Source organism: Taudactylus pleione, unplaced genomic scaffold (assembly GCF_031769625.1).
Source record: "Taudactylus pleione unplaced genomic scaffold, aTauple2 ptg000039l, whole genome shotgun sequence".
Classification (NCBI taxonomy): Eukaryota; Metazoa; Chordata; class Amphibia; order Anura; family Myobatrachidae; genus Taudactylus; species Taudactylus pleione.
The window spans coordinates 2,420,612-2,442,861 of NW_028284441.1; the positions used below are offsets into that span (position 1 = coordinate 2,420,612).

Genomic DNA, 22,250 nt, shown 5'->3' on the forward strand with positions numbered 1-22,250 from the left:
GGCCAATTTTGACCACAGATCTGCAGGACCAAATTGCACAACTATAGTTGCCCTAATTTAATAAATGAAGCTGGTTTACAGGGGCCCCCAAACAGTCTGTTCAGCTGATGAACAGCTAATAAAAATAAGTAATAGTTGCTCGGCCCAAATCTTACAGAAATATACAGATATTATTTATTTAGGCAGAAGGAAGATTATTCAATTACTCTGATTCACTTCAATATTCCAAATTACAGAAGCAGAAATTTGGAGCAAATTTTCATTAGTTATAGAGATTTCAAGACACTTTGGGGCAGCTGCAGAGCGGACATAAGACAGCGGTATGTGAAGTTGTATGAATCTCTGAGCAGCACAGCCCTTATACGCATGTTTGGTTTCACAGCCATCATCATTGTAAGTCTGCACTTGAACGTTGCCGACGTGCAAATGTCCCATTGCCATTCAATTTCTTCCCTTCAGAAGCAAGAGGAGCTGCAACTGAGTTGCATGAGACTCTGCATGGTCTATACTTGGCTCCCGAGCATGGGTGAAAACTAGAGATGTGCGCCGACCCCCGTGGTTTTGGATCTGTATCTCCTCGTGTTTTGGATCTGGATTTGGTTTTGCAAAGCAGCCACTTGCGTGTTTTATTTTTTGTTTTGGATCTGTATTTATGATCAAAAAATGATAAAAACAGCTAAATTAACAAAATTTAGGCTTTTGTTTGTTCCTACACTATTATTAACCCTAATAACAATCATTTTCAGGAATTTTTAACCAGCTCACAATATTGATTTCACCATTTTTCCCCAATATAGGCCAAAGGCTGCAGTGAGCAGGCTGGCTAAAGTAAGCAACAGAGCAGCGGCATAAACGCACGGCAGTTTAAAAAAATATAGAACGTATATGAAATATTGCCACACAGCAGTGGCAGACAGGATGGCAGTTTAATAAACTATAATAATGTCGGTCGGCAATGCCCCAAATTGTGCCAAATGTAAAGGAAAGAGGTGCAAGATGGAATTGTCCCTCCCACCCACTGTTATGTTGGATATTAAAAAGGACATGCACAGTTTAACAAACCAAGCACTTTAGCCTCTAGGACTGACACTTTCATGGCTGAACTCCTTGGTTTGTTTGGGCCCCCACAAAACATTTTTTGGAAGGACTACCTTCAATTATTAAGGAGGAGGTTGATGATGAGAGTGTTGGTGGTGGAGATTGCATGTTATGGTCCAAACTGCTGGTAGCTGATACTGGACTGCTTGATATTAATTTACAAATTATTATAATTTTGTTAAACAAATTGCATGAACTCGCTGCAAATGACGTAACAGGGAGGAGGTGCCTAGATGGTTAACGTCCCTTCCTCTGCTAACTTTGGCTTTACAAATGGAACAGATGCCTTCACAACTGTTGTCAGGATTTAGGTTAAAATAATTCCACACTCAAGACATTGCTTGTCACAAGCGTGGAATTTAGGAGCTGTGTTCCCGGACTGGGCCTTGGATCTGTATTACTTGGCGCAGACGCTCGCTGGAGGAGACTTGGCTTAATGAAGTTTCTCCGCATGAGAGGGTGCAGCGAACTGACAGGAGTTTGAGGAATGCGGCAGTAACGAGGTAGCTAGGAAGCTACGTGGAGCGGCTGGATAGCCGAGGGTAGACGTTGGTAGCTGAGTGGCTACGTGGAGCGGCTGGATAGCCGAGGGTAGACGTTGGTAGCTGAGTGGCTACGTGGAGCGGCTGGATAGCCGTGGGTAGACGTTGGTAGCTGAGCGGCTACGTGGAGCGGCTGGTTAGCCGTGGGTAGACGTTGGTAGCTGAGCGGCTACGTGGAGCGGCTGGTTAGCCGTGAGTAGACGTTGGTAGCTGAGTGGCTACGTGGAGCGGCTGGATAGCCGTGGGTAGACGTTGGTAGCTGAGTGGCTACGTGGAGCGGCTGGTTAGCCGTGGGTAGACGTTGGTAGCTGAGTGGCTACGTGGAGTGGCTGGAGCGCAGTGGGAAGGCTTGTTTAGCTAAACTAAGAAACTAGTTGCACTGGCAACTTGTGTGAGCATTGGGGATCCTTTTATAGTGGACACTGGGAGCTGACAGGCTGAGAGAGAAGGAGAAGGCTCCTCATTGGTGGTAGTGGGGTCACATGGGCAATCCAAGATGGCCGCGCCCATGGATCGGAGGACAGCGCTTCCTGGAGGTAGTCAACGGGGACCAGCGGTCAGCAGGAGCCGGCGTGGGAGCAGCACAGCAGCGGGACCCTCCAGAGGACAACAGCGGAGACTGCCTTGGGAGAAGAGGAAGGAGCGTACAGCGCGGGAGCCGGAAGACAGCGCGGGTCAGCGCCCGCACAGGTAAGCAACGGGGTCTGATTCTGGGGTCTCCAGGCCGGCGTGTGACAGTACCCCCTTCTTCAAGAGTGGCCACCGGACACTTCCTTGGTTTATGAGGAAATTTCACATGGAACGCTTTGACCAGACGGGGTGCATGGACATCGGAGGCATTTATCCAGATTCGTTCCTCCGGACCATAATTCTTCCAGTCGATGAGGTATTGAAGACGGTTGTATCGACAACGGGAATCTAAGATTCTGTCAACTTCGAACTCCTCTCCCTGCTGTGTTTGAACACTAGAAGCTTTAGGCAGGACCTTCTGAAATCGGTTTAAGACTAGTGGTTTTAAAAGAGAAATATGGAAAGAACTTGGAATGCGAAGAAATGGAGGAAGCTTTAACTTGTAAGCCACAGGATTCAAGACTTTGATGATTGGGAATGGACCAATGAACTGCGGAGCAAATTTCATCGAGGGTACTCGGAGTCTTAGGTTTCGGGTAGAGAGCCAGACCATATCCCCAGGTCGGAAATTTGGAACCGCTCGTCTTTGGCGGTCAGCAAATCTCTTGTACCAGGTTGACGTTTTAGTCAGAGAGGAACGAACCTTTTCCCAGATGTTGGAGAACCGTTGAAGGGACATTTTGGCCGCAGGCACATCTAATGTGGGAAGAAGAGGGAAATCTGGCACTCGAGGATGTTGACCAAAAACTGTAAAAAAAGGAGTTGAGCTGGTGGACGTGTGATAATGATTATTGTGGGCAAATTCTGCCCAAGGAAGAAGTTCAATCCAGTCATCTTGGGAGGAGGAGACAAAAGTGCGCAGGAACTGTTCCAGGTCTTGATTGACCCTTTCGGTCTGACCGTTGGTCTGGGGATGATAAGCGGTAGAAAATTTGAGTTTTACCTGAAGGGCTGAGCAGAGTGACCTCCAGAACTTCGCTACGAACTGTACTCCCCTGTCGGAGATGATCTCTTGAGGAAGGCCGTGGAGCTTGAAGATCTCTTTTATAAAGCTCTGGGCGAGTAGAGGTGCAGACGGAAGCCCAGTAAGTGGTACGAAATGAGCCATTTTAGAAAAACGATCCACGATAACCCAAATTGTGTTGTGGCCCCGAGATGGAGGAAGATCAGAGATGAAATCCATAGATAGGTGAGTCCATGGCTTAGATGGAATTGCAAGAGGTTGGAGTTGACCATGTGGAACCCGCCGAGGTATCTTGTGTTGGGCACATTTGATGCATGAAGACACATAAGACCTGACGTCCTTTTTCATCGAAGACCACCAATAGGACCGCTGGATAAATTCTAGGGTTTTATCCATACCCAGGTGACCAGAGAACCGGGAAGCATGAGCCCAATGCAGTAACCTCTTGCGGAGTTCCGGAGCGACGAAAGTCTTCCCAACCGGGGGTATAGAAGATAATTGGGTAGAGGCGAAGAAAGCTGAATTCAAGATTGGTTGGGGCTGTTCCATGGGTAGATCAGGGTTGCTCGTCATGGAACGGGAGAGTGCGTCGGCTTTGAGGTTTTGTGAACCGGGGCGATAGGAGACTTTGAAGTTAAATCTGGAGAAAAACATTGCCCACCGGGCTTGACGAGGGTTCAAGCAATTTGCAGATTTAAGATAAAGGAGGTTCTTATGGTCAGTAAAAATGGTAATGGGGTAATGAGCTCCTTCTAGAAGATATCGCCATTCTTCGAGTGCTAGTTTCATAGCGAGTAACTCTTGATATCCAATGGTGTAGTTCTTCTCTGCGGGCAAAAACTTCCGGGAAAAGAAACCACAGGGAAGAAGTTTTTCATCTTTAAATTGCTGGGAGAGCACTGCACCGACACCTTCAGAGGATGCGTCCACCTCCAGGATAAAGGGCCGGGTGGAGTCTGGTTGCTTTAAGATGGGAGCGGAGATGAAGGCTTGCTTAAGAAGTTGAAATGCAGAGGTAGCTTCGACGGGCCATATAGTTGGATCTGCTCCCTTGCGGGTGAGGGCTGTAATCGGAGCTACCAGAGTCGAGAAACCTTTTACAAACTTGCGATAGTAGTTGGCAAATCCTAGGAATCTTTGTATGGATTTTAAGGAAGAAGGAAGAGACCAATCAAGAATGGCTTGTAGTTTTGACGAATCCATTTGAAGGCCTGTTCCGGAGATAATGTATCCCAGGAATGGTACACTTGAGACCTCAAACAGACACTTCTCTAATTTGCAAAACAGTTGATTGGACCGCAACCTCAGAAAGACTTGTTTGACCTGGTCTCGATGAGTTTGGAGGTCTTGAGAAAAAATCAAAATGTCGTCTAAGTAAACGACCACACACTTGTACAAGAGGTCCCGGAAGATTTCATTGACGAAAAACTGGAAGACGGCCGGAGCATTACAGAGGCCGAAGGGCATAACGAGATACTCGTAGTGCCCATCCCTGGTGTTGAAGGCCGTTTTCCATTCATCGCCTGGACGGATACGAATTAAATTATAGGCTCCTCTTAGGTCGAGTTTGGAAAAAACTGTGGCTCCCTTGACTCTATCAAATAACTCTGTAATGAGAGGAAGAGGGTAGCGATTCTTAATAGTTATTTCATTAAGACCCCGGTAGTCCATACACGGGCGCAAGCCACCATCTTTGTTTTTTACGAAGAAAAATCCAGCCCCTGCTGGAGACGTGGAAGGTCGAATGAAGCCTTTATTTAAGTTTTCCGTAATGTACTCCGACATGGCCTGAGTCTCAGGGAGAGATAGAGGGTAGGTTCGGCCTCTAGGAGGATTCTTCCCGGGAATCAGATCTATGGGACAGTCCCAATCACGATGGGGAGGTAACAGGTCTGCGCTCTGTTTGCTAAAGACGTCCTGAAACCCATCGTAGGCTTTGGGCAGGTCTGTAGAATCCCGTACAACGGAAGATCTGATAGGTATTACCCGCTGAAGGCAACCTTTGAAGCAATTGGAACCCCAGGAGATTATTTGCATGGTGGTCCAATCGATTTGAGGTGAATGTCACTGTAGCCAGGGTAATCCGAGGACTAAAGAATGAGAGGCTTTGGGAATCACTAGGAAGGATAGTTGTTCGGAGTGGAGCACCCCAATGGTAAGTTTAAGTGGTGTTGTACGATGGGTGATGGTTCCACTAGAAATGCGACTACCATCGATGGCAGTTAAAGTGATGACTCGAGGCAACGCTTCCATGGGGATTTGATGCTTCTGGACAAATTCAGTAGTGACAAAGTTCTCTGCCGCTCCGGAATCCAGGAGAGCTAATACAGCTTTGGAACCTCGAGGACACTTTAAATGAGCCTGGATGGTGGAATCAGACTTCCTTTGTGATTCAATGGCAACTCCTAACTTAATCTCTCTTTCATAAGTTAGGAGGAGGCGTTTCCCGGACGAATGGGACAAGTTTTAACTAAATGTTGAGGAGATCCGCAGTACATACAGAGGTTCTGCCTCTGCCTTTTCTGCCGCTCCTCAGCCGATAAATGAGAGCGGTTGACCTGCATGGGTTCTTCGCCCAGAGGAGGAGAGGGTAAGCGGGAAACTGGACGTGGCCTTCCACGATCAAATCTGCCTCTTTCCAAGGCACGCTCCCTGTGACGGAGATCCACCTTGTTGCAGAGAGAGATTAACCCATCCAAACTGGTTGGAAGGTCACGGGAAGCTAGGTCGTCTTTGAGCCTTTCAGAAAGGCCACTCCAGAAGGCAGCGATGAGGGCATCCTCGTTCCCATTGAGTTCTGAAGCCAGAGTGTGGAACTGGACTACGTATTGGCCGACGGTCCTGCTGCCCTGACGGAGGCGTAGAATATCAGCTGATGCGGAAGTGGTCCTTCCGGGTTCATCAAAGATTTTGCGAAATGTAGCAACAAATTCGGGGTAGTTGGAGAGCTTCTCCCAAAGGGGCGAGACCCAATCGAGTGCTTGGCCAGAGAGTAGAGAGATGATATATGCCACCCTGGTTCTGGCCGTCGGAAAGTTGGCGGATTGTAGCTCGAATTGGATTTCGCATTGGTTTAAAAAACCCCTGCATAATTTGGGGTTGCCATCGAACTTGCTCGGAGGGGAAAGCTGAAGACGAGCAGGAGGTAGAACCGGAGGAGCAGGTGACACCACAGGAGGAGAGGCGGCTTGGGAGCCAGCGGGAGCGGGATGAGCCAGTAAGGACTGAATGTTGTCCAGGAGTGACGACATATCTTGGATAAATTGGATCAGCTGAGCCTGAGAGGTCTCCTGTCTTTCCAGACGGGATAGTACATCCTGCGAGGCTTCTATCCCAGATCCTTGACCACTTGCCGAGTCCATCTGGCCAGTGCAAACTGTCACAAGCGTGGAATTTAGGAGCTGTGTTCCCGGACTGGGCCTTGGATCTGTATTACTTGGCGCAGACGCTCGCTGGAGGAGACTTGGCTTAATGAAGTTTCTCCGCATGAGAGGGTGCAGCGAACTGACAGGAGTTTGAGGAATGCGGCAGTAACGAGGCAGCTAGGAAGCTACGTGGAGCGGCTGGATAGCCGAGGATAGACGTTGGTAGCTGAGTGGCTACGTGGAGCGGCTGGATAGCCGAGGGTAGACGTTGATAGCTGAGTGGCTACGTGGAGCGGCTGGATAGCCGTGGGTAGACATTGGTAGCTGAGTGGCTACGTGGAGCGGCTGGATAGCCGTGGGTAGACGTTGGTAGCTGAGTGGCTACGTGGAGCGGCTGGATAGCCGTGGGTAGACGTTGGTAGCTGAGCGGCTACGTGGAGCGGCTGGTTAGCCGTGGGTAGACGTTGGTAGCTGAGCGGCTACGTGGAGCGGCTGGTTAGCCGTGGGTAAACGTTGGTAGCTGAGTGGCTACGTGGAGCGGCTGGTTAGCCATGGGTAGACGTTGGTAGCTGAGTGGCTACGTGGAGCGGCTGGTTAGCCATGGGTAGACGTTGGTAGCTGAGCGGCTACGTGGAGCGGCTGGTTAGTTGTGGGTAGATGTTGGTAGCTGAGTGGCTACGTGGAGCGGCTGGATAGCCGTGGGTAGACGTTGGTAGCTGAGTGGCTACGTGGAGCGGCTGGTTAGCCGAAGGTAGACGTTGGTAGCTGAGTGGCTACGTGGAGCGGCTGGAGCGCAGTGGGAAGGCTTGCTTAGCTAAACTAAGAAACTAGTTGCACTGGCAACTTGTGTGAGCATTGGGGATCCTTTTATAGTGGACACTGGGAGCTGACAGGCTGAGAGAGAAGGAGAAGGCTCCTCATTGGTGGTAGTGGGGTCACATGGGCAATCCAAGATGGCCGCGCCCATGGACCGGAGGACAGCGCTTCCTGGAGGTAGTCAGCGGGGACCAGCGGTCAGCAGGAGCCAGCGTGGGAGCAGCACAGCAGCGGGACCCTCCAGAGGACAACAGCGGAGACTGCCTTGGGAGAAGAGGAAGGAGCGTACAGCGCGGGAGCCGGAAGACAGCGCGGGTCAGCGCCCGCACAGGTAAGTGACGGGGTCTGATTCTGGGGTCTCCAGGCCGGCGTGTGACATTGCTTTTCTGGCTTTCTTTTTATCATGATTCATGCGAAAGAACTGCTGTCACTGATGGCTGATTTACGCAAACAACATCCTCATTATCAACATCCACATTAGCGTCAGGTAGTACACAAATTTCCCCCTCATCCTCCTTTTGCACTTCCTCCCCACTATCATCCTCATTTTCTATTATTTCACCATCTAATACTAGCACAGCCGTCATGGCGTCAGTGATCTGCTGTGCAACTGGGTGACAGCTGTTATACTTACTTCCTCTATCAAAGGATTGTTTAATATTCAATTGTTTTTTTAAATTACTACTAGTAGTAGTCTTCTTGGTCCCTTTCTGGGATGAAGATCCACCCCCAGCAGCAGCAACAGGTGTAGCACTCAAGGATCCTTCTGAGGGATCACGAATAGGAGAGGAGTCAGTCATGCTTATGAAATTGGATGCAGCAGGACTACTTCCGATCACGAATGAGGATGTTGATGATGCAGGTGTTGGTGGTGGAGATTGCAGGCGCTTGGATCTAACAGAGAGAAGGAAGCCGCTATGTGACACTGGACTGATTGCTTCGTTTTTAGCCAAAGTTTCTGAATTTTGCAAACACTTTGGAATTTGATGAATGCGCTGCAAGTGACGTAAAGTGAGGAGTTTCCTAGGTGTTTAAGGTCCTTACCTCTACTCACTCTTGCTTGGCAAACTTTACAGATGGCTCGACAACTGTTGTCCGGATTAGGGTGGAAATAATTGTACACATGAGAAGTGGATTTTTTGTCTTTTGCCCCGGCATGACAACAATGGGCTTTTTGCTACCATGGGCAACAACTGTTGTGTGATTTACACAAACAACATCCTCAGCATCAATATCCTCATCATAATCAACATCCTCATTGTTATCGCCAACTACAGATATATCCTCCTCATCCTCCTGGTGCAATTCCACAGAAACATCCTCGATTTCTCCCTCAGCATGTTGACTTGTGCTGCTCATCCCCACATTTGCAGAGGGCACACAAATGGTGGAAGGAGAATCCTCTTCAAGTACAGTATTAGAAAGGTTAGGCTCACACATGGCAACCGCGAACACACTAGGACTCTCCTCGGGGATCTGTGACTTTTCTGAGCACACAGTTGCTCATTTGCCTTAGCAATTTATATTTTTTGGACACTTCTACAGGGAGAAGGGCTTACATCATCATAAGATGCAGAACCACCAGTCATAAATAAAGGCCAAGGCCTTATCCTTTCCTTGCCACTTCGTGTAGTAAATGGAATATTGCCAATTGTTTCTCTGCAGCTAACTTAGCTTTCCAATTTTTTTCTTTAACGCTGTAAAACATTGCTTGCTTAATTTTAGATGTCCTGACTTAAGCCCTGTATGCAATTGGGCATCGGCTTTAGTAGATGATGTAGATGAACTAGTATCATCATGAATATGACTGGTGGCACTGGCAGCAGTTCCACCGCTAGTATGTGGTTCCTGCTCTCCTCTCAACTGATCGTTCTCTATATGAACAAACACGAATGAAGTGAGGTACAGCACACACGTCAATTTGTACCAATTTTGAGTATTACACTGCGGTATCAATGACCTACAGTGTCACAAGATTTTTTATGAAGAAAAGAACAACACACTGCGCTATCACTTACAGTGTCACAATATTTTTTACGAATACACTGCGCTATCACTTACAAGGTGATAATATTTTTTACAAATACACTGCGTTTCCACTAACAGTGTCAATATTTTTCTGGGGAGGAAGCAAAGGTAGGCTTTATAATGAGTGAACAGAAATCTGGTACTCCCAAATATAGGAGTTTTCTCTTCCTTTAGACAGCATGGGTGGCCAACCTGTGGCTTTTGAGCCACATGCGGCTCTTCCGTTGTCCTGATGCGGCTCTCTGCCTGCTTCCCTGACTGACACTGACTGCCTCCTCTGATAGGTGCACATCTGTTCAGAGGAGGCTCGTCCTTTGTTGCAGCAATTTGCTCCGCTCTGGAGGCATGTATGGGCAATGTGGTGACGTCACGCAGCAAACAGGAGGCGGAGTTCTACTTGTGACTGAATCTGCAGCCAAGGAGGTTGCAGACGCCAGAACCTACCTACATGACACAGGCAGCCTGCCACAAGGTAAGAGCTGTGAGGGTTTTTATTTGTTTTTTTAATTTTATTTGTGACATGTGGAGGACTGAAGTGACCCGTTAAGTGGGAGGGAGTGTGGAGAAAGATGGCTGGATTGAAGCGGCCCGGGGAGAGGGGAGGGCTGGAGTGGCACATGAGTGTCTGCTGTTGTGACACATGAGGGTCTGCTGGAGTGACTAATAGGGGGCTGGAGTGACACATGACGGACTGCTGGAGAAGGGCCGCGACCGGGGGGACTGGAGGTGCGCGTGCACCGGGCCCATAGCCCCTGCATTCGACAGCGTTGCTGCACCCGGCGCCGCAAGGAGGCTCCATTTACCGGACGCCCACTGGGATTCTATTACAAGCGGGTGCTCGGCCCCTTCCCTGCAGTGCAGCCGTAGCCGGAGGCTGGAGTTTTCTCCTGAACGGCAGCTTCCGGCTCCCCCCACGGGCACTATGAGAGAGATGTTGTGACGTCTCTCCCATAGTTCCGAGGAGCAGCCGGGCGGACCGGACGGCGGTGGATGCAGGAGCGGGGTTTAAGTTAAGTATTGTCTTTTTTTTTCCTGTGTAAGCAGCACTACAGGGAGCATTACTATAGGGGCATTACATCAGGGGGCATTACTATTGAGGTACTGCTGAAGGGGGCATTACTATAGGAGCACTGCTGCAGGGGGTATTACTATGGGGGCATTACTATAGGGGCACTTCTGAAAGGGGCATTACTATAGGGGCACTGCTGCAAGAGGCATTACTATAGGTGCACTGCTGAAGGGGGCATTACTATGGGGGCATTATTATAGGGGCACTGCTGAAGGGGGCATTACTATAGGGGTACTGACACAAGGGGCATTACTATAGGGGTACTGTTGCAGGGGGAATTACTATAGAGGCACTGCTGCAGGGGACATTACTATAGGGGCACTACTATAGGGGCACTGCTGCAGGGGGCATTACTATAGGGGCACTACTACAGGGGGCATCCCACACTCCAAAAATATACTGGTTGGTTAATTGGCCAATCATGGAGTACTTTTAGCAACCCTCAGTGATAGTCATAAAATAAGTCCAGATTTAGGGGCACCAAGGTTGGGCCAATAAAGGAGTAGGTTTAATGAAACCCAAATTAACAACATTTGTTACTTAAATGGATTTGTTTCAATTGCTTATTTTATCACATGTATTGTGTATTGTCTGCTAGAAATGCTGTGACAGTTGTGCACCCTCTTCCTTCATCCCGGCAGCATCACCATTGTATGCAGAGAGCTGATGTGTAAGAATACATTAGAGACTAGTGCATCTATTACCTTTCTGTCTTTGTAGTTACTGTTCTTGGTGTTGATGTTTCTTTCTCTGCTGCAGGTTTGGGCGCCTCTTTGTTATCACTGTGATTTAAAACAGATTATGTTATTTGATGAGCTGTTTGTGTATTACTTATATTCTCATTGATACAGTATGTCTTTTCATTTATAGCAACTATATAGACATTGAGGCATGGAGGTAAATTTACTAAAGGTCGATTTTAATCAATAAAAAAATCAATCCAAATCGATCAACATCGATGTTGTGTTTCAGGCGCTAAATCACACTTTCACTAACAGACTATTTTTTTAATATCAATTTTTAATGTTAGTAAATGGGCGATTTTACTGGTGAATACAACATCGATGTTGATCGATTTAGATTGATTTTTAATCGATTAAATTAAGCCTTTCGTAAATTTACCCCATGGAGTATGTCATTGTTATGGCGGTGCAGTAGTTAGCAGCACAGGGGGCTCATGTTCCAATCCGGCAACGATGCAAGTGTCTCTTGTGTAGTTTGTATTTTTCCCCGTTAACTTTGGCTGTTCTATATAGATTCCATCATTCAGAAACATAGTGGTAGATTAATTGTCTTGTAACTAAATTGGCTGTAGTGTGTATCGTAATTTACACTGTAAGATCTACTGAGGCAGATACTGATGTGAATGACTTACTAAATAATGAATCATAATAATAATTGTCACTGGCACGTAGTTATAGCTTCTGTATAGACACTGCAGTACCAAATCTGGCCAACAGTGGCTTCTACAGAAGAGGGATTTGGGGTTTATTTACAAAGTGTCAGGTCACAAAATCCGATAATTCTGTTTGTGTTTATGCCCGATATTTAAAAGGGCAGTGCTTACTAGCCATGTGTTGCTAGTACAAGCAATGTCCTTTTAAATATTGGGCATAAACACAACCCGAAACTTTGTAAATAAACCCCCTTGGATCCATTTAAAGTGCGATATTATAGAGATGGGCCTTGGTGCACTACAATATCCAAAAGGGCATATTAGTGAAATTGACTATATTAAACAATTTTTTGTTTTTTTGCATTAAAAATCTGCTTCAATTAATGTAATTTTATAAAGTCAACTATAAAAAAAATAGTGACATTGGCGTAACTACTGTCACTACAGCAGGGTCAGGTGCTATGGGGCGCAGATCTCAGGGGAGCCGGCAATATCAGAACACCCTCCTGAGGCCAGCACTCTGACTATAGGAGGGTGAAGCACATGCTCAGTGAAACCCCATTGCCAGGCCCACCCCAAAATGTTGCTATGGGGCCTAGCATTACCATCAGGGCCGCCATCAGGGGGTACTGCCCGGTACTAATGTACCGGGCCCGGGCTCATTGGGGGGCCCGGCAGTGTGCGGATAATCAGTATGCTGATAATTAGAGTCGGGACTCTGGAGTGGAACATCGGCGCGCTGCAGGCTCCCCTGACTCGCACAGTCCACACACTGCTGCTTGCACTGGCGGAAGTGACACAGCAGCCAACAGTAGACGATGTGTGAGGAACAGACACTTGTTCCTCAGCGGTGGCATAGGCAAACGCAGGGGGGTTTCCGTCTGCCTGGAAAGCCCCCTCCCCAGCCCACACCATGACCACAATAGAAATAGTAATGTAATTTTACTAGTGCTGCATGTTCCTCACAGTATCACAAATTAAATAATTAGCACCATCTGTGGATCTTTTAACATGTATCAGTCAGTAATAAATAACCTGTGCACCAACTAGAAGATCTGGAAAACATTCACTGTTAGGGATGTGCTGCTTCATAGCCCAATATGTACATATATGTCTAGGGCAGTGCTAGGTTCCTCTGCTGCTCCCCCAGACTCCCGGATTTGCTCTAATGCTCTGGAATGGTTCTCACATCTAAAATAAAAACATTCAGCTCAGGCAGGATGGTCATACTGCCGCATTTAATGGGTTACTGTGATTGCTGGTCCTCTATATGTTGGAATTATGACACAATATACTTTGTATGACGCATATTAAAGCTGGTTAAATGCTAATTCTGCCCTCTTCATGGACTGGCCACACTCACTCTAAAATCAAGCATTTGGAAACCCCCCTCTAGAAATCCTGCGTTTGTCACTGGGTGGTGCTCTGGAAGGTTAGATGGCATCATGGCAGAGCTGCACGGCACGCACAACGTGTGAGGTGAGCGGCCGCCAGCGGGTCTATCACTCCAGCGACGTGATCAGCCCCATTAAGCAGAGGACATGGACAGCAAGATGGAGGAAGAGCCCCTCTACACCCACTCACTCCCGACTGCTGTGGTAATGGCACTGTATTGTATTACATCAGTGTGTGCTGCTGTGCAAGTGTGTGTCTGTGTATAGTGTGCTGCTGTATACAGCAAGGGGTGGACCTATATATATATATATATATATATATATATATATATATCTATGTGTATATATCTATGTGTATGTATATATATATATATATATATATATATATATATTGTGTGTGTCAGGTTGAAGGGGGGGCCCTGTATGTTTTATCTGTGCCGGGCCCCACAATTTCTGATGGCAGCCCTGATTGCCATGTTCAACCCCTGGATAGTTAGAATGTTGTCCAGGAAAGCAAAGTATCAGGAATTGTACTGTTCATGTGGTCACTAATGTATAATAAGGATATTTCCAGGGACAAATGATTACTAGTTGGAATAATAAGACAGCTGAATACCATGCATTAGTGGGCTGAGGGTAAGGATCACAATAGTGGGCCCCTGATTCTGGTTTTAATAACACAAAAAAATAATTTCCCACAATATCACTAACATACAGCTATTAGTTTGGGGACATCAGAGCTCTTTTATGACTCTGGATACTTTTAGGGCTTGAACTAGGTTTACAGGTTGGCATAAGGCTTCATTGGGGCAAAATATTGGACTAGAGCACAGGTTCTCAAACTCGGTCCTCAAGACCCCAAACAGTGCATGTTTTCCAGATTACCTTACAGAATCACAAGTGATATAATAATAACAATCTTCACAGTGGAAATGCGTCTGAAATGCGCACGACTCAGCAACGCCCGTACTTCTCTTTTCCTAATACATATAGCGGGAGCTGTATCAAATCTTATATTCTACCGCAATGAGACTGCGTGCATAATCGCTATTACAATCGCAGTTGCGATCCTTACTGAATCAGGCCCAATATACCTAATTTGTCAACAACATTGCTCCAGTGTGTACCCAGCTTTGGAGAATGGATCAGAGGGCATCCTTTACCTTTCTGTCTTTGTAGTTACTGTTCTCGTTGTTGATATTTCTTTCTCTGCTGCAGGTTTGGGAGCCTCTTTGTTATCACTGTGATTAAAATGAGAGTCATGGTAAAACTTACCTTTATTAACTCTCTTTCTTCGAAGTCCATAGGGTCCACAGGGATACCTTGGGTTTTAGGTGGAGGTTAGGACCAGACAGTTAAAGCTGTGGACTCCCAGGATGCACTGGTCCTTCCCCCTATACCACACCCCTAAGCCAGAGGTCCTTCAGTTAGTTAGCAAGCCAATGGCAGTAGAAGGACAGGAGAGAAGGAAGACTGGTACACAGAAGAAACACACTCTCACTCAAGGGAGACTGAGACCGGTGACCAGGACAATCAACCCAGAGAAGCCATGGGCGTCAGGGCGGGTACCCTGTGGACCCAATGGACTTCAAAGAAAGAGAATTAACAAAGGTAAGTTTTACCATAACTCTAATATTCTTCTTCAGTGTCCATAGGGATCCACAGGGAAACCTTGGGGATGTCCCAAAGCAGTATTCAAGGGCGGGGACGCTCCTGAGCTGACAGGAGAATCCAGTGCCCAAATGAAGGATCCTGAGAGGCAAATATATCAAAGGCATAGAACCACAGAAAGGTGTGGACAACGTGGCTGCCATACAAAGCTGTTCAGCTGAGGCGCCACTGCAAGCTGCCCACGAAAGTCCCACAGAGCGCATGGAATCAGCAGTGATGGTAGCTGGCACAGAGAGACCCGATTGCAAGTAGGCCTGAGAGATAGCCATGCAAATTCATCTAGCCAGGGTCTGTTTGTTACCTGGCCAGCCCTTCTTGTGGAATCTATAGAGGACAAAGTGAAATCTGTTTTTCTAAAGGAACAGGTACGGTCCACATAGATCCTGAGGGCATGGACCACATCCAAGGAAGCCTCACCAGCCGAAAGATCGGGTAAACAGAAGGCCGGGATTACAATTTCCTCATTGATATGGAATTTAGAGACCACCTTGGGAAGAAAACCAGGGCGAGTACGAAGAACCGCCCTATCTGGATGAAAAATCAGAAACGGGGAGCGACATGACAGTGTCCCAAGTCTGACACCCTACAGGCAGAGGCAATAGCCAGAAGAAAGATTGTCTTTGCTGTTAACCATTTGAGATTCACAGATTCCAGGTGTTCAAAAGGAGGGCCCTGCAGAGCCTGAAGATCCACAGACAAATCCCAAGGAACCACAGGAGGAACAAAGGGAGGTTGAATGCGGAGAACACCCTGTACAAAGGTGAGAACATCCGGCAGTGTAGCAATTTTGCATTGGAACCAGATAGACTAAGCAGAGACATGAACTTTAAGTGAGACCAGTTGAAGTCCAAGTCCAGTCCAGCCTGAAGGAAGGCAGGGATTCTAGAAACCCTAAAAAAACTTACACCACTGGAAGTAAGTTTGCCAGTCTGTGATATATCCAGGCAGAAGCTGGTTTACGCGCCCTGAGCATAGTCTGTACTACTGCTTGAGAAAATCCCTTAGATCTTAAGAGGGATGTCTCAAGAGCCACGCAGTCAAAGATAGGCGACCCAAGTCCGGGTGTAGACAAGGACCCTGAGACAACGGATCCGGCCGTTGAGGCAGCAGATGGAGAGGCTCTGAAGGTCTGACTACCAATGTCGTCTGGGCCATGCTGGAGCCACCAGCAGGACAGTGCCTCCATCTTGTTTGAACTTCTGAAGAACTCAAGGAAGGAGAGAGACTGGAGGAAACAGGTCCGCCAGGCGAAAAGTCCACATTATGGACCATGCCTCTACAAAGGTTGCCGTGGCATCCCTTGTCCTCGATCCGTACACCATCAGTTTGTGATTGTGTCGAGGGCCATGAGGTCCATCTCTGGTAGGCCCCACTTGTCCACAAGAAGTTGAAACACTTCTGGGTGGAGAGACCATTCCCCGGCCTGTACACCATGACAGCTGAGGAAGTCCGCTTCCCAATTCAGAACTCCGGGAATGAACACGGCTAAGATTGCCGGAAGGTATTTTTCTGCCCATGTGAGCCACTTCTGACATGGCTGGCCAACTTTGAATGCCTCCTTGGTGATTGAGGTAGGCTACTTCTGTGACGTTGTCGGACTGTACCTGCACAGGTCTTCCTTGAAGAATATGCTGCACCAGAGTGTGGGCTTTGTATACTGCTCGGATTTGATTGGTAGAGTTGTCTCGACCGTTGTCCAGCGGCCCTGGAAGGAGTGTGGGCCGTCACCGTGCCCCAACTCCAGAGAATGGCATGCGTCGTTAGAATCATCCAGTCCAGGGCTCAGAAGGGACGACCTCTGGTTAGGTGAAATGTCTGTAACCACCATGAGAGGGACAGACGAACCTTTGGAGAGAGGCCCTGATTCAGACCCGGTCGCACAGCTACAGCGAGCGGCCATGATGATGATCGCGATGGTCAAGACCATCGCGACTATCGGGATTGTGACAAGACCCTTGTGGTAGTGTCTCGTGGTCGCAAGCCCCAGAGAGCTTTCGGCTCTAACAGAGCCGGTAGCTCTCCACTGACATCACTTGTGATGTCAGTGGGGCCGCCCCCAAATGACAGGCGTTCTCATGGGGATGCCTCTGTTTGGGCAGCCACCCCTCCGGCCCGCCCACCAAAGGGTGCGAGCTGTCACTCAACATTGACAGCTCGCCCCTTTTGTTGCGAGACCCGGAGCGACGGAGTGCCCGTCCCTATCCGAGTCTCGCGCATGCGCACGACGGAGCCGGCTCCGTCGTGCGCATGCGCTCTGGGCCACCATCGACCCGGTTGCGAGCGCTCAGCGCTTGCGAGTGGGTCTGAATCAGGCCCAGAGAACCATCATCTGAGACTTCAGACAATGGCCCTCATTCAGAGCCGGTCGCTATTTGCGCTCGCTAGTCCAGAAAATAGGGGTGGCTATTCAAATGAACCGTTCGCTGTTTGCGGTCTGTTCACGCCTCTAGGTCTGAACGAGCGAACAAAACTTGCGGTCGTTTTTTGGGAAACTACGCCCTCTGGCCGCTCGCATCCTACGTCATGTCCTCTATTTATTAGATTAATCGAGTACATCGAACAGGGTATGAGCTGCTCGCTATTCTTGTGGTTGGTTTTTTCTACCACAATTTTGCGAGCAGTTCTGGCTAAAAAAAAAAACCAGTGACGTGGTCAATGACGCTGCTGTTTTAAATATGCACACCCATAAAACGCACGTTTTGACCTTTAAGCATGCCTGCGATCGGATCTCCACTCCCCGTTTTCAAGCACCTTCCCCTGTTACCACCCACATACGCCTCATCCTGTCACTCAAATTAGCAGGCATTCGCTATTTTGCGAGCACATGAATTTCGGCCGCACTGACTGGTTCGCGCATGCGTATAACGATCCGTACGCATGCGCAGTTGGGCAAACATCGCTCGGAGCGAACGAGCTGCCGCTTACGAGTGGCTCTGAATCAGGCCCAATGAGGAAATCTGTTCCACCTGCAGAGGATTAAGAGCTGCAGAGGTCTTGAGTGGAATCGGGCATATTCCACCATGCCGAAGGTGGAGACCATGGATCCAAGGACCTGCATTGCTGAGTGAATGGACACCCGGCGACTGTGGAGTAGTCTGCGCACACGTTGTTGCACTGTGGATATCTTATCTGCTGTTAGGAAGATTCTTTGAGCCTGAGAGTCTAGGAGATCTCCCAGATGGATCATTCTTTGTGAAGGAACCAGGGTGGATTTTTATTTATTTATTTATTTATTTTTTCAATAATGTAGATTAACTTGCCGTGATCTAGCAGAAAGGCAATGGTAACCTGTGTTGAAGAACCTCGGAGGAGTGTGCTAATAGCAAGAGGTCGTCCAGGTACGGTAGCAGTCTGACTCCCTGACAATGGAGATGAGCTGCCATGACCATCATAATTTTGGTAAAGACCTGTGGGGCTGTAGAAAGTCCAAAGGGCAGAGCCTGGAACTGATAATGTTGCTGTGAGAAGGAGCTATAGGTATATGTAGGTAAGCATCCTGAATGTCCAGTGACATAAAGTCTCTCGGATCCATAGCTAGTACTTATAGAGCGCAGGCTTTCCATCCAAAATCTGGGCACCCTGATGAATTTGTTCAGGGATTTGAGGTTGAGAATAGGACGGTAAGCCCCATTCGGCTTCTGAGAGAGAGGGACCAGACTATCACCCAAGCCTGCACTAATGACTGAATAGCCTTTTGTATAAGCAGGGCCTTGATTGGGTCCAAGTAAGGGCCTATGCTGGAAAACTGGTGGTGTGGTCGTCTTAGTAATGAGAGGACGTACCCGTAAGAGACCACTTCCATTACCCAAGTGACAGAGGTAATTTGACACCAACACTGGGAAAAGAGAAGTCGGCCTCCTACCTTGAGATCCCCCAGAAGGTAGCCCATCCCATCAGGCGGACGAGTTATCCTCTGATTTAGCAGCAGGACGGCGGGTGGCCCAGGCCTGCTTGGACCGAGGTTTGGCTGACCTAGAGGAAGCCTGCGGTCGAGGAAAGGACTGAACTTTAGGTTTTCCTTGGGGACGAAAGACTTTAAAAGACATTGGCCCTCATTCAGAGCCACTCGCTAGCGGCAGTACGCTCGTTCCGAGCGATGTTCGCACATCTGCGCATGCGTACGGTTTTTAGTACGCATGCGCGAACCAGTCAGTGCGGCCGAAAATCATTTGTACGCAATATAGCGAGTGCCTGCTATTTTGAGTGACAGAATGAGGCGTATGTGGGTGGTAACAGGGGAAGGTGCTTGAAAACGGGGAGTGGAGATCCGTTCGCAGGCGTGCTTAAAGGTCAAAACGGGCGTTTTAAGGGAGTGCATAATTAATACAGCAGCGTCATTGACCACGTCACTTGTTTTTTTTTAACTCAGAACTGCTCGCAAAATAGCGGTTGAAAACACCAACCACAAGAATAGCGAGCAGTTCATACGCTGTACGATGTACTCGATTAATCTAATAAATAGCGGACATGACGTATGGTGCGTGCGGCCAGGGGGCGTTTTTATCAAATAAACGAGCGTATGTTTTGCTCGCTCGTTCAGACTTAGAGGTGTGAACAGACTGCAATTTGCGAACGGATCATTTGAATAGCCACCCCTTGTTTTTGAACGAACGACCGCAAATAGCGAACGGCTCTGAATCAGGCCCATTGTCCATTTAGCAGCCGCTGCAGATGGCAGAAAAGCAGTCTTAGAGGCCGCCAAAGAGGTGACGATATTCTCCGAGTCACGGCCAAAAAGAATGTCCCCCGTGTAAGGGAGCGATTCTAAGGCCTTCTTATAGTCTGCATCCGCCTTCCAGGACCGCAGCTACAGAGAGCGACGGACGGACACTGACATGGACGATATACTGGAGGTATACTGTGCAGGAGAGTAGCATCGCCTATATATGATGCTGCATCTCTAATGTGGGCAACAAGGGAAAGCATGTACTGAGAGGCGTACTGAGGGAGAAACTCCTCAAGGGTGTCTGTCAGCCTTCAATTGCTTTAGCCACCCAAGCAATAGCCATGGATAGGCAAGCAAAGGCTCCTGAAAGAGAATAAATACAATTCAGACAAGCTTCTACCTTTTTATCCGTGGGATCCTTCAGCGAGGCAGACGGAACAGGTAAAGTAGACCTGTTGATCAACCATGTGATATGAGAGTCGACTGCTGGAGGAGTCTCTCACTTCGTACAATGATCAGCTGGAAAAGGATAACAATGGATTAGTCTTTTATGTGGCTGAAACCTTTTACGGGGTGTCTGCCAGGCAGCCATCACTTGTTCAAGTAGCTGATCAGATATAAGGAACTCTGCAGAAACAACCCTTTCCTCTTTAAGAAGAGGGTGCTTTGACTTTGGAGCGGGTTCATCATCTTCTATGTGAAGTATATCTTTAACCGCTCGTACTAGGGCAGGGATATTAATCTTTGCCTGCAGTTCCTCCTCCCCTGAGGGAGACTCAGTAGTAGATAAATTGGCCTCTCCTGAAGAATCTGAGAGGAGCGTGGACTGAGAGGAAAACAGAGGACGCCTATTTTTACTGGTAGTGATTTCTCACCCTGTAATGTATTTTTAACAGCCATGGATGGAATTGAATGACCGGTGGACGAGAGCCAGGCGGTCGAAATCCCAACGCCGGCAGCCTGAACAGCGCAGATCCTGAAGGGGTAATTACTGCCGGTCCCGTTAAGCGGTCCACAAGTGTATTTAGCATCTGAGTAAAGGAAGCCCAGGGGGGCTCTTGGACAGGGGCTGGGGGAAATGACGGGCCAGGTGTATTATACAGGTGGCACAAGGTCCCTCTTGGATTAAATAATCCTCATTTAATCCTGCTGCACATGATTTACATGAGAGCAGTGTGGATGCAGCAGCTATTTTGCTACTCTTGCATATGCTAGACATATTGCAGAGTAGTATAGCACTATGGTATGAGGCAGTATACAACCACTGAGTATGTGACAAAAAGCCAAACTCAATGGGGAAACAATATAAATAGCCTGTTTAAGCCTGTATTAGGCTGTAGAACTTCAGCACATTTATGGCACTATGTATAGTGCAACTGCCACAGTATGTGATAACTTCACAACTCCGGTGAGAATGAAGTGTACAGTATATGGACCCTTAATACACCGGTATTGTTAGGGACACAGAGAGAGAAAAGTGATAGGCAAAGTTTGACAGCATATGAAAAAATCAAACAGACCCACAGCTCTAGCAGATCGCATACAATGCAGAAAAGTAACTGCACAATTGGCACTAAGATCAACTACTCAGTCTCTAATGTCTGGTAGGCTATTGCGCTACATAACCTGGCTCAAGGGAGAGGTATGTAGGGGGACCCGGACCTTGCATTCCCAGAGAGAGCTGTGGCTGAGCCTTGGAGAGGATGGCCGCCGGAGACCTCTGAGGGGGCGTGGCCGGGGAGAAAATGCAGCTCAGAGTGGCTTAGACCCTGTGAAATAGTGCCCTGAGTTGGGGGAGGGGCCGCTTAAACAGGGAAAGCGGACCTCCCCTGTCTGATTATTGACCACAGGGACACTGGTTTCCCGCACCATATGTACCCTGGTGGTCTTAGTGGAGCATGCGGACTACCCAGGGGTAGACACTCAGCGTCTTGAAGTCTTTCCCCTGAGACCGGAGGAAAGACTGCCCACGTGCGGTAACCCGCCTTACCTGTCCCCTGTATCCAAGTTGCAGTCTACGGTCATCCCACGGGGCCAGCTAGCAAGGAGCCCAGGAACCCGTCGAGAGTACCACATGGAACTGGAATCGCGACGCCCGGAGGGGTGATGGAGTGTCAGCACAGACATGTCATGGACAGTCTCATGGTGAACACTCAGTGGTAAAATAAGTAAAAACTATTAAAATCAAAGAAATAACAGCTCATTGGCTGCCTAAAGCAGCCCACTGTCTAAATGGTGGTCTGACTCCTGCAGACACCAGAACTAACTGAAGGTCCTCTGACTTAGGGGTGGGGTATAGGGGAAAGGACCAGAGCATCCTGGGAGTCCACAGCTTTAACTGTCTTGTCCTAACCTCCACCTAAACCCAAAGGTATACCTGTGGATCCCTATGGACCCTGAATAAGAAAAATAGATTGTGTTAATTGATGAGCTGCTTTGTATATTATTAATCTCCTCATTGATATACCTTTACATTTATAGCAACTATATACAGTAGACATATGGTCCTGGAGTATTATTTTCCTTTATTTATATGGCGCCACATAGGTTCCGCAGCGACTTACAAAGTACATGAACAAATGAGCTATAATGTGCCACTAGTAATGATACT

The 22,250-nt window shown here is 48.0% G+C and overlaps 1 protein-coding gene across 5 annotated transcripts in view; it reads right to left on the reverse strand.

The window, feature by feature from the left end:
• Nucleotides 1-22,250, reverse strand: part of ZNF185 (zinc finger protein 185 with LIM domain) — a 215,351-nt gene that overhangs the window by 88,155 nt on the left and 104,946 nt on the right. For all 5 annotated transcript variants that reach the window (XM_088452925.1, XM_088452938.1, XM_088452932.1 and 2 more), the window contains 2 exons: nt 14,466-14,543; nt 11,217-11,294 (listed from right to left, as the gene is read on the reverse strand). In XM_088452925.1, coding sequence (XP_088309051.1) covers nt 11,217-11,294; nt 14,466-14,543 — 156 coding nt within the window. The remainder of the gene's footprint in view (nt 1-11,216; nt 11,295-14,465; nt 14,544-22,250) is intronic.